Source organism: Pteronotus mesoamericanus, unplaced genomic scaffold (genome assembly GCF_021234165.1).
Source record: "Pteronotus mesoamericanus isolate MK-2021 breed Mesoamerican mustached bat unplaced genomic scaffold, CSHL_Meso_final scaffold_36, whole genome shotgun sequence".
NCBI classification, from domain to species: domain Eukaryota; kingdom Metazoa; phylum Chordata; class Mammalia; order Chiroptera; family Mormoopidae; genus Pteronotus; species Pteronotus mesoamericanus.
In genome coordinates, this window is record NW_026555313.1 from 14,526,669 (window position 1) to 14,543,737 (window position 17,069).

The following is a 17,069-nucleotide window of genomic DNA, read 5'->3' on the forward strand; positions in this document are numbered from 1 at the left end:
GCAAGAAGGCTACCACAAAACTGGAGAGATTAGGGGTCCATTTTGATGTGCCCCTGAATTAGAAAATGCCTTACTGAACCACTGATGAAAATCAGTGGGAGCTCATGCAGCAGCCTGGGTCACCTGCTGCAGAAGGGATTCAGAGACTACCTCAGCAGCGCCTCACAGTGGGTGTCCCCGTAGAACAGCTGGAGTGGGAGGAGGTGCCTAAGGCCACGGCACTGCCCCCTGAGGGGTTATCATTTGGCCCCATTATGCCTGTTTGATTAGTCAAGCAGAGTCATCAAGAGGTAACACTCCAGACAACGTGATGCATTTTTGCAGACATTTCCAAAGTGCTGGAAAATAACTCTTAAGATGAATAATATAAACTAGGAAAAAGGGCATGTGCACTCTTACCACATCTGATCTACCCAGCAACCCCGGGTAAGAAAAGAGGTTGCTCTCTTTGTGAGCGCTGAATTCACAGAAGGCATTTGAGTCCCTAGGGCTCCAAGAGAATAGGGCTAATTTTTTATCACATTGAAACGAAAAGTAAGTTTGTGTGGTTTCAGTCTCATTTTGCTGTTTCCCTTTCTTTCAAGTTATCTGGGCAACCATTCGCCAACCTGATGCCTTAATTCTAGGACAGTCTTTTATCCGAATTCCCAGACTCTTTGTTCCTTCCTGTTAATCATTTCTGCTTCCCTAGCTATATTTTGCATGTCGAGTGTCAAGGGATTTTTAGGGGTAGAATCCATATCAGACCATTTAAATAAGGCTGGCAGTCCTCTCTATTCAAATTAGAAGTTACCACCAGACTCTAAGGCCATTGGGAACCATCCATCCAAGTCATCATCTCCCTCTAGATCCCCCATTGAGGCAAAGAAGGGGGAAGAGGGAATAGAGGGAGCAGGAGCAACAACAGAGGATTGAGAACCTGGAGAAAGAGGAAGGAACTTTCAGTTTCATAATTCATTCTTATGGCTGCCCAGTTCATTTGTTTATTTCCTGAGATCCAGAGATACCAATAATTCTTTTACTTAAAGTTTGGATTTTCTAAAAATCTCTTACTATATCAGTTCATCCACTTCATATGAGCCTTCGTCTGGCCATTGCAAAGCAGGATTTTTATAAGCTTGCCTACTTCAAGCATGACAGTAAAACAAGCCTTTCAAGAAAGAGACCTGCTGGCAGGCTGGCAGGCTTTTTGTATTTTTCTACCATTGAAGTAGTGGTAATTCACATGCAACCTTCAAACCTACATTATTCATTTTGCTCAGTAGTAACTCAAAATTTGCAACAAGGATTTGGAATTTTCCCTGGGAGCCCAATCCCACTGAGCCAAAGTAGTTGAAGGGATATGTTTTAGCAAATATTCAGGGTTTCTTACCTAATGAAAGTAACCAAAATCTTCCAACAAATTTACGCAGCAAAGGACTAAAGGTATACCATCCTTATTACCAAATGGCTGAAATAAAAAAGAAATTGAGTCCCAAAGGAATATGCCAATTCATAAAAATATAATTAGCTATTTTTATTACTGAGGAAAACCCTGAATTCATGCAGATATAGCCCATAAGGCACTACAGTAAACACTCATCAGGTAGTTGCTTTGTACCAGTAGGTACATTATGTTTACTCTATCACCCTGTTTTTCATAGTTTTTATCAGGCTTACTCTGTTGTTATAATTGGTTATCAGAACCTCCTCAGTTGCCCTCGATACTGTATCCAGTATATATAATTAGTCACATCCTTCAACATGCCACCTCACTTCATAGGGTTAGATTAAGTTCAGGCTCCCATAATCTCTCCTAGTCTGTGGAGGTCCCACCTGCAATTTGGACCCAGTTAAGAGGTCTGCCTGGACTTTAATATTACTAGGGATGATTCTGAGCCTTGGCTGGCAAGAAATTCTGAGGCAACAAACTGCAGTTCCAGGGATTTCATAGTCAGCATTCATTTCTCTGGCCTGGTAAGGGGAAGATTGGCTTTGCCTCTCCCTGTAGAAGGTAAAACATTAGCTTGCCCCCTTGTGAGATTTAAGGCTGGGCAGAGGATGAAAGCCAACTGCTAATTGCATTAAATCTGATTTCAAGTTACTGTTGGGTTTTACTATACCTAAATGTGGAATACTGTGTTTTAGAGAAAACACGCCTTCGACTTTATAGAGTATTGCCAGATTGCTCTCCTGAATTGGTATCCCAATTCACACTCCCACCTGTAATGTATGAATTCATTCTTTCACACATCCTTGGCAACATCTGGTGTTTGCAGACTTTAGTTTTCCAATATGATGAGTGTGAAGTGGTGTCTCATTTTGGCCTTAATTTGCATTTCTTCACCATTGAGTATCTTTTACTCTTTGTTGGTCATTTGGGTTTCCTCTCCTATGAATTCACTGTTCATGTCTTTTGCCTTAAAAAAAAAAAAGAAAAGAAAAGAAAAAGAAAAAAAAAAAACACTGTTACTCTTCTCAATGTTAGGAATACTTTATATATTCTGAGCGCTAGCCTTTTGGTTGGTCCTATATGTTATAAATACCTTCTCCCAGTCTATGGCATTTTGTTTTGTTTATGGAGTCTTTTGCATAAAGAAGTTTTATGTGCTCTAATGCATCAGTCTTTTCCTTGACAGAGAATGTGGTTGCATTCCTTGAAGAAGTATTTTTCTCCCCTGTATGACTGTCTCCTATAACTCCTATAATTTCTTCTAAGAGCTTTACAATACTTCTTTTCATATTTAAATCTTTGATTTATCTACAGTTTATTTTTGTGTATGGTATGAGATAAAAATACAAGTTTATTTTCCCATATAAATAAGCAGTTGCTTCATTGACTTGTAATGTCACTTTTATCATTTATACATTTATGTCACCTTATGCTCACTTTTCTGTTAGATTTTTTTTTTAATCTTTGCCTATACCAATATAACATTGATTGGATTTCTGTAGTTTTATACTAAGTATTGATAACTATTCAGGAAGTTCATCCTCTTTCAGAATTGCTTAACTACTCTTGGCCTTTTGTTTTTCTATGTTAATTTTGGGATCAGTTTCTCAAGTTCCATAAAAAATCCTTTGAGGATTTTTATTGAAATTGCTGTGTACTATAGATTAATTTGAGAATTGCTTCTTATTCCCTTTAATACAGGTTTTCAATTTTCATTTTCTTTGTAAATCTCTTGCTTTTCTGTTAGGTTTGTTTAGCTTTAGGTTTTTTGCTGTTACAAATGAGATTATTAAATTAAAAATTTTAATTGGTTTGCTGGTGAATAACAATACTAATTTTGAACTAGAACCTTACATCTTCAATGTAATAACATTGTCAAAAATGTTACTGCATGATGCAGATGTCTGTTGAAATCTGTTCTGTGGCCTCATACATGGCTAATTTCATCATTCTTTTCTGTATTCTTGAAAAGATTTTCTTTCACTAATTTTGTGCAGGGTTTTATATACATCCATTAGATGAAGCTTGTAATTGATTGTTCCCATCTGCAAGCTTACTAAGTGTTTTCTGCTTCATCTATCTATTGTATGATTGTGGATTTGTTCATTTCTTCTAGTAATCCTTTGATTTTTTGCATAACTCATATGGAGACTGAAACCACAATTATAGCTTCCTTGTGAATTGTTCCTTTATTGCTATTGTGTAATAACATTTTTACCACTAGTAATTTTTGCCTTAAAATATTTTTTTCTGATTTGATTCTACAGCTTTACCAGTTTTTTGGTTTTGTTTTTGGTTTTGGTTTATGGTATAACTAATATGGCAGTTAAGGATGTGTGTAGCTGCACATAGCAGAAAAACTCACTACAATTTCCTAAACAAATGAGGGAGGGTCTTTTTTCCTCAAATAATAAGATCAGAGATAGATTTGGGTCCATCTGCTCAGAAACCCAGGCTCTTTATGTTGCTGTTGACCATTCACAGTGTGGCCCCTTTCATCCTCCTGCTCATTTTCTCCCTGCAAGGCTTTGTGGGATGGAAGTTGGGGGGTTAGGGGCAGAGGGGAATGAGACAATATGAAAACAGCCTTTATTATCAGTATTGCATGGTACAGTGTCGCATTTCAGCATATATACAATCTTTGTTTCATGTTTGATCTTTACCGACATTTTATGAAAATTCTTAAGCTAGAAGATAGAATCTTCTCTTCCTATAGTAAAACGTTAACAGTTGTTCTTACCAAGTGGGAAAAAAATGTTTGTAGTCGTCTCTCAGAGCCAGAAGTCTCAGTAAACTAAATGTCATTAATGACTGGCAAATAATCATGCACTTAGATTGCAAAGAATTAATGCAAAATAAAACAGATTTTAGCAATTTGAGTTTTTGTATTTAGGAATAGTTAGTATATATATTCTCTCAAGAGATGCTACCATCATTTTGTGTAGTTTTTCAGAAGACTGATTAAATAATCAATATTTTCTATGAAACCTGGCATCACCTTGTATCATTTGTGGGGACATGGGTGAGGCTGTCCAGTAGCCCTTCTCACCTAGAAAATGTGACTTCAAACTTCCCTGTCCAGCATCCCTTTTTGTGAAACCTCCAGTCCACCAGATTTCACCTCTGATCACACCCCAGTTCCTTAGGATGGGTATGTGGAACCGTGAAGTCTGTGTGGTTTGCTTGTACAGCCTTCAATATCTGAAGAACAAGGTAGTCTATTTCTTTTTTGTTTTTAAAAAGATTAGCCATATTTAGATGGTTCTAGTGCTTCCCAGGGGACCGCTAGAACAGTATATTAATATACTTAATGTTTGACATGCTAAAAGTTAGTAAAACATTTGTCTACCTATATTATTTAGCTTTCCTTAGCCATAAGAAATAAAGAATATCTATTTCCATTACAGATAAGAAATGGAGCCTTCAGAGCTCAAAATGTAAGAGTGTTATTATTGCATTCAAAACAGGAGGCTATGTTGTTTTCTTTTTGTTTGTTTAAACCGTTAAAGGTGTTGTCTTAAATTATTAGGTTACAGTGCATAAGCAGAGCCTGGTGCTACATAAATACTTGTTGAATGACTCTACTCTTAGTCGGGCATTTTCTTTTAGGCATTAAAACTGCTAATCCAGCTTTGAATGCCCTTTTGTCATCCTTATTCCTTGTCTTACACAATAATGTTAAATAGAAACCAGGTGTCCTCTCCTTGAAGGACATGGAAAGTGTTTCTTGTATGAGGTTAAGCATTGTGCATATATTTTTCCTTTTAGTGCACGTGTGTACATTCTTTTACATGGTCACCATATAAATTTTGTGCATTCGTTAATCATTATATTGAAATATTCACATAAGAACTCTTGAGAAAGAAGTCTTTAAGAATGAATGTGTGTTCCATTCGATTGTTTTTACAGATTTTTTTTCTATGTGACTTTTTACATTTGACAAATTATTCTTGCTGTGTTTGAGGACCCTTTCTTTTTTTCCCATTCTGGTCAAAAAGAGCATGTAGCTTTCTGATTAGTTAACCTTTACAACTTTACATTTGAAAACTTATTTTTCTTTATTCTCCACACAATAATTGTTGCAATTTTCTTTTTTTTTTTTTCCCTCACAGATTGTCAACTCCTAGGTTATGTTAATGTTTCTCAGAGCTATTCAACTCCATCCTAAATTTGAAACCTCCTATTACTATTATAATTATGTGATCATTTCTGTTTACAAATTTGAATTAATTTAAATTTTGGTTTTGTTGTGTTGTTATAAAATATTCTTTCAGCCATGGAAACAAAGAAGCATTTTCCTGCCGAGGAATAAAATTGGCAGTGGATTGGTTTTTGGAAAGAGGCCACAAAGATATTACAGTTTTTGTTCCTGCTTGGAGAAAGGAGCAGTCCCGACCTGATGCCCTTATTACAGGTAAACCCTACTCGCTGTTTGTTTTTAGTGTCCATATATATTTATGCAGGTATCTGGCATGATCAGGTATTCCATTGAACACTGTTATTCTGTTTCCATCTACTCAGTCTATGTAAATGCCACATTGTCTTGATGGAACATCAAAGCTATTTTCAAGTTTAAAAACTATCTGATTATGCTAAGTAAACAGTAATCCTTGTTACAGAAGCCTTTTTTTTTTAATTTGGAAGTTTTTACTTCAAATTTTATGAAATTCTGACCTTTTGAGACATGCTAGGTATTGAGAGACCTAGATTCAAATTCTGGCTTTGCCATTTACTAGCCATAGGATACACTGAACCTCTTTGAACCCCAGTTTTCTCATCTGCTATAAGAATTAGACTAGGTGAATATCAAATTATAGTGGCTGCAGATCAAAAAAGATCTATGAAACTCGGGGTATGCTATCTAGTGTCAAGCAGCAAGAAAGAACTCTATCCCAATGAAGTATCTCATTTGGCATTATTTTATAATTTCTATGTATATGAGTTTCAGGCAAAAATGTCCTCTGTGCCTGCTAAGTATTGTTGCTGAACATCTTGCTCAAATTAAGTGATTCTCAGTCAGCATCTAACCCTTCTCACCCCTCTCCAACTCCAACATTAACAAAAACTGAGGAACCTGTGTGAAGAAAATACACTTCAAAGTCAAAAATAAATGGAGAGACCATTTACTATGTACCTGAAGTCTTATTTTAAGACCTTTATTTTTATCTATAATCATTAAATCATTATCAAACTAGTATAAGAGTACATAGGCAAGTTACGGTAAAGTTCAGAGCCATGGACTCAGAACCAAGCCTATATAAACTGTATAGTAGCAGAGGTAGGAGTAATTCAGCCAGTAGTACCAAGACACTGGATAACTCTGTGGAAAAGTTATACATACCTAGATCCTTATCTTACACCATGTAACAGTCAATTCCAAATGGTTGAAGAATTAATTGTCAAAAATTAAACCATTAGAGACTAAATAGTCTTTGAATGGCTGGGAAGACCTATCTAAATCAAAAATTTTTAGAAGAAATTTGACAGAAAAGATAAATTTAAGTGCATCAAAATGTAAACTTCTATATTTGGGGCAATTTTCTTAACAATAAGAAATCTCTTTATTTGCCTAAGGAAAAATATGCAATTAATAAACACAGAATCACTGTCCTTAACATAAAAAGAAGTTCTCCCCAATATATAAATGGTAACCTGGTAGGAGTAGACAGCTCACAGAAGAATGCAAGTGCCAAATAAGAGAAAAAGTGTCCAACCTCATTAGTCATTAAAGAAATGTAAATTTAAACAAGTCTTATTTTTCACCCATCAAATTCACAGAAATAAAAAACTGATAGTACTTAATGTTTTGAGGGAGTTACTTCTACAGTGCTATGGCAGCATTAATTGTTACAACCTTTCTGGAAAAGTTTGGTCTTAAAATATTAATTCTCTTAGATCTACTATCTCCCCTTCCATGAATAATTCTCCAGAAAATAAGCAGTGGCCACAAAGGTTTCTGACCACAGAGGCATTCAGTGCAATGTTATTTATAATAGAAGAAAAAAAGGAAACAACCCATACCTTCTTTTAAAACATGGTTCAATAAATTAGTATATATTGATAGAACAAAATATATATTAGATTATTAGGCAGAATTTTTAATGACCTGAGGAAGTGTTCTTTCACATAAAAGGCAGGTTTGATTATTGTGTATGTGTGGCTATACATACATATGTACATATGTAAACAATGGAAAGAAAAAACACACAGAAAATGACTAGAAGGAAACATGACCAAATATTAACAGTAATCAAACTGAAAAAAAAACAAATAATATTTAAACATGAAAATTAATGGAAAGCTTCTTGAGCACAAAGGAAATATGAGATCAAGAAGTAAAATGAAAATGGACAGTGCGGGTTGTGACTCAATTTAACTTTAGAAATTCTAGCACGATGTATCTGGAACACAAAGGAAAGTGCATACAACTACTGTCAGGGGCTGTTAGGCGTTTTTCTCCCCTAGAATAATTCCCTTGATTGAAACCGTCAACCAGATAATAACTAGTAAATTGAATAGTCTCATATCTTTTCACTCTATCAGAAAAAGAAACTTGATAAGAAATGTTTTCAAGTTCTCAGATATAGATTCAGACTAGCATTTTTGCCAGTCTTCTGTTGATTTATCAAATACTTAACAAGCAACTATTCAGCTATGCATCAGGTACTATTCAAGGTACTGGAGATTCAGGTAACTTACCAGCTATAGTAAGCCCATATTTATTTAAGTTAGGATTACTTATCCTAACTAGTTGTCATCTAATTATCACCTAATTAGTGTCCTTTTTTTCTCATTAGCTCTTTAAGGAATGCAAAGTGAGCAAGATGATGGTGACTGCTAGGTCAGCACACTAGCTCCTTCGGTCATTTTGGTGAGGATCCAGGCATCTTACATGACTGAACACTGACAAATAAAGTACCTAGCATTATTCTGAACATAGGCAGTAAAATAAACTGGAAGACCTCTGAATGTACTTCATTAAGTAGCTTATGTACTCATTTGCAGACATCTCTTGAGTATCTACTGATGTGCTGAGTGCTGATAGATACAAAAATAAATGAGACATTGCACCTGACCTCAAAATGTTTTATCAGGGGCACATACAAAATAACTATAAGGTGACAGATCTTACAGTTGAGACTGGGCTTGTAAATTTGTATTGGTTTTCAGTGACTTTTAAAGGAGACCAACAATTGCATACATCTATAAACAAAATTAAGTAGAAGAAAAATATAGTGTATATTGAGAGTGCTAAGTGCTTTTACACATAAATAACTCATTGACTCATCATAGCCCATGAACTGCACTTGAGGACACAAAGAAACAGGCTCAGTAAGACTGATTGCCATATCTATAAAGTAGCAGAACCTGAGATCTATCCATGACTTCTCCTGATTTTAAGATCCACATTTCTTCCACTTCTCTGCTACTTTTCTAAACCAAAGTTCTGGTCTTGATGAACTTTGGAATTTTATCAGGAGCATCATGCAATCTATATGCCAGTATCGGAGCTAGTTGACCCGTGTCGTTCTTCCATCCCCTTCACCCTCATCCCTTCCTCCCTCATCCCTTCCTCATACTTCTTTTGTGGCCATTATAACACTAGTTTACACATTTATCCAATCCAGTACCTGACACCTCCCTGAGAAGAGGTCATTCTTAATTTTGGCGGCCATTAACACTTAACATAGTACATACCTTACAGTAGGCATGTAGTGAGTGAGTGTCTGCTCAAGAGGTAGAGGTTTAAAAAATTTAGTAAGCATTGAGAAGAAGTAAGCCTTTTTTTTTAAATGATGTTATCTGTTGGCTCATACCTGGCACTCCTTGCCAGAATTCACAATGGTGGAACGACAGGGAGCAGAGAAGCAAGAGTAGGAAGAGGGGATGTAAGTCACAAGTTGCTCAGTCATGTTTAAGTTTTATGCTATCAAATTTCTTCTAACTTTTGTCTGGGAACAAAAACTTTTAAGTTTTGAAGTTTTAAGCTTATAGTTTTGGGGGGGTTCTTTCTATTTCAGAAAACTTTGCAAGTTGTTTTATTTACAATGCCAACTTTTAAAAGGTCACTAAACTAAAGTTAACTGGACAGCAAACTAGGCAGAAATTGCTTTACAAAAAGAGGGAAAGCCCAAAAAGCCACTTATCATAGAAGACCCACAATTCAGTTTTATTCAGAACAAAGAGAAAAGAAACTTTGATCATACTGGAAGAAACTCAGCCATAGGTTTGGAGTCTGTACCCAAACTACACATGCAATGAGCTCTCTGCTCATTAGACAATACTCTGCCAATACAGTTGATGTGCTGCTGCATTTGTCTACTGTTTGTCTAATATTAACAATTATAAACAGAGCAGTGCAACTAGTTTTTGGAACAGTCCTTACAGTGTTACAGTGTCAGGCACAACATTTCACTTCCCTTTGCACCACTGGTTCTCTTTGTGTACCAGGGCTTCCTCTTCTTCGGTAAAGTCATTTTTGATGGTGAAGGTCTTGCGAATCTCTTCAGGAGTTTTCCCCTTGATCATATTGGCAACAGTCTTGGACGTAAAATCAAGCAAACCTTTGATATCTAAATAGTTTGCAGCCAGAATAAGTTTAAAAAGTGTTCCTTGGTCAACTTTGAGGAATTCTTGGTCCCATACAGGGATATCATCAGTTCATTTTTCTTTGTTCTTGTCATCCTCTGGAGGAGGAGGGTCATCCTGGTGGTGAATGCACCACTGGGTGACCTTTTTTAATATCCCTGCATTAACATTTGGTAGAGGAACTGGGTCATCATCACCTTCATTATCCATTCCCAAACCTTCTAACATAGTCTTGATAGTCACAGATTGTTTGGCAGTTTCAACATCAACTTCAAATATCTCCATGAGAACACTGCAACTTAATTGAAGGCATCTAACCCACAGGCATATGATGTATTCCTGACACGAGGGAGAAAAAAAAAGACACTTCCACACAAGGCCCGCTAAAGAAATCAGAGGCCTACAGGTCTGGGATGGGAACAGGCCAAGCTTATGTTTTTTAAGTTCATTGGAGGGGGCTATTTTTAAAGCTTTTGGAACTCCTGAAGGAAAAATATTATCGAGGGTTACAAATTTGCTGTATTTACAAACTGGAAATCATAATCCGTAATTAAACGATTACATACATTCAGAATATTTTATAAAATATTACATTGTATGAAAGTCGCTATATGTTTTTGTATGTATTTATTCCTGAAATTCTACCTTTGCAGATCAAGAAATTCTGCGTAAATTAGAGAAGGAGAAAATCCTGGTGTTCACACCGTCCCGGCGAGTCCAGGGGAGGCGAGTGGTGTGCTACGATGACAGGTTCATTGTGAAGCTGGCGTTTGAGTCAGACGGTATAATCGTGTCCAATGACAACTACAGGGATTTGGCTAATGAAAAACCAGAATGGAAGAAGTTCATAGACGAACGATTGTTAATGTATTCTTTTGTCAATGACAAGTAAGTAAAACCATTTATTTACAAGTAATACTGCTTCCCTGAATTAATATTATTAAAAGCTATTAAGAAACATGGAAAAATACGTTAAAAAGACAAAGCATAAACTTTGTGTTTGTTAAATGCTGTATGCATTCAGAAAAACAATGACAATACAACCCATAAATGAAAATTAATTGTATTAAGATTGTAGGATTGAGTGACTGTCTTCTATTTTTAAACTTTTAATGTCATATTGTTTTTATATTAATATTAAACACCATATTTGCTACATGCTATTATTCAGCCATGTTGACTCTCCCTTAAGAGTTCATACATTATTCATATTTTATGGGTAAATACTTGGTTTATTTCAAGTTCAAATAGTGACGTACTAGTAGAAGAACTTTTCAATCATAACTGCTTTTCATTATACATGCCATGAATTCTTGCTTCCATTGAACAGTCAATCCAAAATAATAAGTTGGGTTTTTTTTTAAGTGAACATGTCCTCAAGACTTGATTGTCACATAATAAAACAAAATACGAAGTTTAGAACTGGATCGCTTGGCAATTTCTCTCTTATCTCCTCCCAGCTCAAAATACTTGGGTTTCATAATAGCCAGCATTCTCTTAGATCTGCAGTTAGGCTCAATGCAGTCAAACCTCAGTACAATCTCCTTTGTAGTTTTAGCCTTTTTTCAGAAAATCAGCTTAGTCTGCCCACCATAGCCACTCTGCTGCCTGCCATAATGCGGTTCTCCTTGTGCACACAGAGAATCTTTGCACTTCTTGTACTGTATTACTTTGTGGGGTTGATGCTTGCCTGCCACACTTCTTACAGAAGGCCCAGTGGGTTTTAGGAACGTTCCCCTCTGATCCCATCACTTCAGTTCCTGTCCCTGAAGCCAGGTCCCTTCTGGGCCGAACCCAGCAACACTTGTTTTCTCAGTGAGTCCACAGAGGGGCTTGGACCCATCCCAGGATGGCACCGTCTACAGTGGAGGGAAGATTACACTAGATGTTATGCGTCCCAACCCCAAAGTCCTGCCATGTTTTATACATTTATTTTCTTAAAGACTTTTTCTATATCTGCTGAGAAGCATCTTAGCAGAGCAGGAAGAGAATGGACGATGGAGTTACACATCTTGACTATGTCATGTTAACTTAGATAAAAGTAACTTAATTTATCTAAGCCTAAATTAGAAAAGTGTATTGATCTAAAAAATAGAGCTGATACTTCAGAAATTATGCTAGGATTAAATGAGATGATGTGTGCACAGCCGCTGACACACACTAGGGGTCCGGTTAGTTGCAGTCTTCCGTCAGTTTTTACTACATCTCCCTTCTCTTCCTCAGCTATCCCTTGCCATCCCCCCACCCCCAATTCATACTACTTTACAAGATTGACGTTTATAAAGCTCTCCTAAAATGGCAAAGAATCTCAAGACTGAGAGGAAGGAATAATTAGAACCTGCTAGACTTATTTGAAGTAAAACAAATATTTTTAAGTTCATCTTGACACAGTTTAATTTTGTTCTCATCAAGAGAAGAGAACTTTGTGTACTAATAATTTTATCCTATAAATGTTGATTCAAAGTACTTGGATTAAAATTGAAAAAAACAATACCTTACTGTAATAAATATTTACACTGTTGTTGGAGTTAAGTTATCAGCTTCCTACTTAGATGTAATTTTGTATTTTATCCCTGACAGGTTCATGCCTCCTGATGACCCTCTTGGCAGACACGGTCCAAGCCTGGATAATTTTCTAAGGAAGAAGCCTATTGTTCCTGAACACAAAAAGCAGCCTTGTCCATATGGTAACTTTATGAGTATTTAATATATACATTTAGAACACAGTATGTTGTTAAGTTTTTAAGAAACATTTTTAGTTTTATATGACATACTATGTAGTTTTTTTATTATAATTAAATTTAAGAAAACATGAAAAAGTAGTAATTATTTCTACCTAATTGGGTTCGATTCAACTACATCTCCCCGTATTAAAACAGGGTTCCAACAACTCGTTTAGTAAATTATAACATGAGTTTTCAGGTTGGATACACATCAGATTGGAATGGTTTTATCACATTACAGCAATACACATTTTTTTCCAAAACAGAATGTCTTACCTAATTATAAAGTCATACTGGAAGAAAATAGGTAGGTAAGAGTTGAGGACGCAGGATATTAGCCAAAAACTCTAGAGGTGATTATTAATCACTCAGCCAGTTTGCTTAGTGCTATTAAGTCCTGAGGAGGGAAGACTTAACGTTTCTCAAAAGTAAGGAGCATGTCCTGGCTGGTGTGGCTCAGTGGATTGAGCACCCGCCTGCAAACCAAAAGTTCAAAAGTAAGGAGCAGAGTAAGGAGCAGAGTAACACTTGGAATATCTCCAATTTCTGCCTTTGTTTCTTTTACAAATTAAAGTAGTCATGCCAGACTGAGTTTTCAGGATCTGGGGGTGTGCTCCTTTGCCTAATCAATTTTGCTCTTCATAGGAAAGAAGTGTACCTATGGACACAAGTGCAAATACTACCATCCAGAAAGGGGCAGCCAGCCTCAGCGGTCAGTGGCTGATGAGCTTCGTGCCATGTCAAGAAATACAGCTGCCAAAACTGCAAATGAAGGAGGACTGGTGAAAAGCAACAGTGTCCCCTGCAGCACTAAGGCTGACAGCACTTCTGATGGCAAACGAGGTGCTCCAAAGAGGCAGTCGGATCCCAGCATTAGGACTCAAGTCTACCAAGACCTAGAGGAAAAGCTTCCCACCAAAAACAAACTGGAAACCAGGTCTGTACCTTCCCTAGTTAGCATACCGGCTACTTCTACTGCAAAACCCCAAAGCACTACATCTTTAAGCAATGGCCTTCCATCTGGGGTTCATTTCCCACCTCAGGATCAAAGACCACAGGGACAATATCCTCCAATGATGATGGCAACCAAAAATCATGGAACGCCAATGCCTTATGAACCATATCCAAAATGTGACTCGCCTGTTGACATTGGATATTATTCCATGTTGAACGCATATTCAAATCTGAGTATCTCAGGCCCACGAAGTCCTGAAAGGCGTTTTTCCTTAGACACAGATTATAGGATAAGTTCTGTAGCTTCTGACTGCAGCAGTGAAGGGAGCATGAGCTGTGGGAGCAGTGACTCCTATGTGGGGTACAATGATCGGTCCTATGTCAGTTCTCCTGACCCACAACTAGAAGAGAATTTAAAATGTCAACACATGTACCCTCACAGCCGCCTTAATTCCCAACCCTTCCTGCAGAATTTCCATGACCCCTTAACCAGAGTGCAAAGTTACAGTCATGAAGAACCAAAGTACCATCACAAGCCTCCTCTTCCACATCTGGCTGTACATCTACAGCACCCAGCTGTGGGAGCCCGGTCCAGTTGTCCTGGCGATTACCCTTCTCCGCCAAATTCAGGACACTCTAAGGCACCACACCTAGGACGGTCCTTAGTGGCCACAAGAATAGACAGCATTTCTGACTCTCGGCTGTATGACAGTTCTCCTTCAAGACAAAGAAAGCCTTACTCCCGCCAGGAAGGGCTGGGAACCTGGGACAGGCAGGGTTATGGGATTGAGGCGTATGGCTATCGGCAGACTTACTCCTTGCCTGATAACTCCACACAGCCATGTTACGAGCAGTTCACCTTCCAGAGCCTACCTGAACAACAGGAGCCGACATGGCGAATACCATACTGTGGACTGCCACAAGATCCCCCAAGGTATCAAGACAACCGAGAAAAGATTTATATTAACTTGTGCAACATCTTCCCCCCTGACCTTGTGAGAATTGTCATGAAGAGGAACCCTCACGTGACAGATGCCCAGCAGCTCGCCGCAGCCATCTTGGTGGAGAAATCACAGCTGGGTTACTGAAAGATGATGCATCTTTGTGGTGTTTAGTTTTTTGTTCAGCTCAAATGCTGAGGGAGGTTTGCTACAATAGCACATGTGATCTCCTTCTCATCAAGGAGGTTATATAGTATCCATTTATGTGAAATACTGTATCATGGAATCTGTATGTATAGCCCCACATAGTGGAAGTATCACGGGATTGCTTTACATTCAAACTTTTTTTTAACATTTCCTTTTTAAAGCTATATCCTTGGCTGGAAGTTTTTCCAGTTTGATTTATTAGATGTATCTGTGATCTTTGATATTAATCTTTGGTGCATCAGGGGTTTATATGCAGCACTTTTTATCCTTATTTCATGTTTTTATTAACTTGGTGTTTCTCTATCAATTGCAAGCAATTACAATACCTTCAGAATGTTGAACATTTGACTAGACCTAGCAAACTATTTTTCAAGCCAAGCTTAATTGGAATCTTTTACAGCTTTTTAAGTTATTTTTATTTGGGGAAAGTGGGCTTCTTTGTGCTATAATCATTATTTATAGAAACAAAGATATACTACAGCACTGACTTTATATTTTAAACAAATGTAAGTTACCAGTTTATGTTGAAATGGGTAACAGTATATGTTAGGATGATTTACAATATGGCACTTTTCATTGTTTTATTTTTGTTTGGAGTTTCTTGTCTGTTAAGTAATTTAATATGGTGGATTTAAAGAAAAGCAGATGCAATCAATGGGAAAAATTGTTTCCATTTCTTTTTTTTAATGAATAAGGCAAAAGCCGTAACTGTTTAGAATTTTATTATCCAGCTATGATGTGCTTCTAGATGGTAGAAATGGAATTGAATTCCTTGAGTTCCATGACCTGTATTTTTAATGTTTGTCTTTTTGTTTAAGGGCACAACAATACTGGATAAAATAACCTTTTTGCAGTAATTGCCTGTTTTTAATGAATCTAATATTCTCAGTGCAACTTTTATATTTAATATACTCTAGCTTTCCTGTTATTTATCAAGGCTGGCCTGAGGTGGTTTTATGTGTGGAGGATATGCAACATTTATTGATACTGCACTATGGAAATGATGATGGAGGAGTTGTAAATGGTAACTTAAAATTTTTGTAAGATACTGTATATTTTCCATTTTCCTGAAAGTAGTTTTATGGGGGGCCTGTTATATTATTAAGGCCAGATTCTTGCCACAAATAGTGTAGTTTTAGATACAGACTAAAGTCTGTTTTAGTATTAGTAAGGGATATTTCTGGTTTCAAAGTCATGGGTTTTGCTAGATGCTAATTCATTTTTGTTGGTTAGAAGACAGATATTGCAAACAGTGGCAGTTATGTGATTGACATGACTTCCCTGTTGCCTTCAGTTTTTGAATTTTCCTTAATGTAACAGACTTCCTTGGATCTGTTTCTGTAGCCTGCCAAGAAGCCCTGGTTATTCTGATTATTCCATATGCTACAGTTTGAAGTAAAGCCCTGAAAAACCAGAAAGTACCTTTTACTGTTGATACAAATTGTATCTTTTTAACTATAAGAACTATTTTGATTTGTAGATCTAGTTAAACACAAATGTGTAACTATGATTAGACTTTTGGGCAACATTTTATCCCTTATTTAAATACAAATTTTTTAAGTAAAATTGAGGTCTAGAATAAGGTAGAAAATTAAAGTAACAGTTTAGGTAAATAAAAGTGTCTGTCCTAGTTTTATATATTAAAATATATTAAATTCATTGGCATTTTCTTTCTCCTAAAACTTATCTAGTGTGAACTTAACTTAAAATAAAGGTAAAATGCTGCCTGAAAATAATGTCCAAGCACCTTTGACTAGGATAACATTTTCACTACTTGTGTGACACTGTGTGTTGCATGAAGTAGGATTTGGGTATACAGTAAATGCTTCTAAACGGCATTGTGCATATTGACATATCCAATAATCTGAACCGTGTTCAGCAAACTTAATTCAGGAAAGTGGTGTTCTACATAATTATTGCTGTTGTTTTTGAAGGGAGTGTGGCGCTCCTCTGTACCTAGAAATAATGCAGACGATGCCACACCAGCCATTCGGAGTGGCGTCTGAGAGTGACCCCACTCCCTTGTGAAATTGTTCTCCTTGATTTTGTGGGTCACTATCTGTAGAACAAGCTTAAATGTAGAGGCAAAACCAGTGCCAAAAATAGGGTTACAAATTGTAGTACCTTTTTTTTAAGTCATATTCTAAGCCTGTTTTTTTTTTTTAGTGTAAAATCACTTAAATTGTACATGAAGGTTTTGCTTCCATTTTCTTAATTTTAGTA

At 36.7% G+C, this 17,069-nt stretch overlaps 1 protein-coding gene and 1 pseudogene across 2 annotated transcripts in view; one reads left to right on the plus strand and one right to left on the minus strand.

Moving 5' to 3' along the window:
* Positions 1 to 15,484, plus strand: part of ZC3H12C (zinc finger CCCH-type containing 12C) — a 64,469-nt gene extending 48,985 nt beyond the window's left edge. For both annotated transcript variants that reach the window (XM_054592527.1, XM_054592526.1), the window contains exons 3-6: positions 5,707 to 5,846; positions 10,675 to 10,909; positions 12,602 to 12,708; positions 13,390 to 15,484. In XM_054592527.1, coding sequence (XP_054448502.1) covers positions 5,707 to 5,846; positions 10,675 to 10,909; positions 12,602 to 12,708; positions 13,390 to 14,786 — 1,879 coding nt within the window. In that variant the 3' untranslated portion in view covers positions 14,787 to 15,484. The remainder of the gene's footprint in view (positions 1 to 5,706; positions 5,847 to 10,674; positions 10,910 to 12,601; positions 12,709 to 13,389) is intronic.
* Positions 9,832 to 10,334, minus strand: LOC129086027 (S-phase kinase-associated protein 1-like; annotated as a pseudogene).
* Positions 15,485 to 17,069: the final 1,585 nt, after the last annotated feature.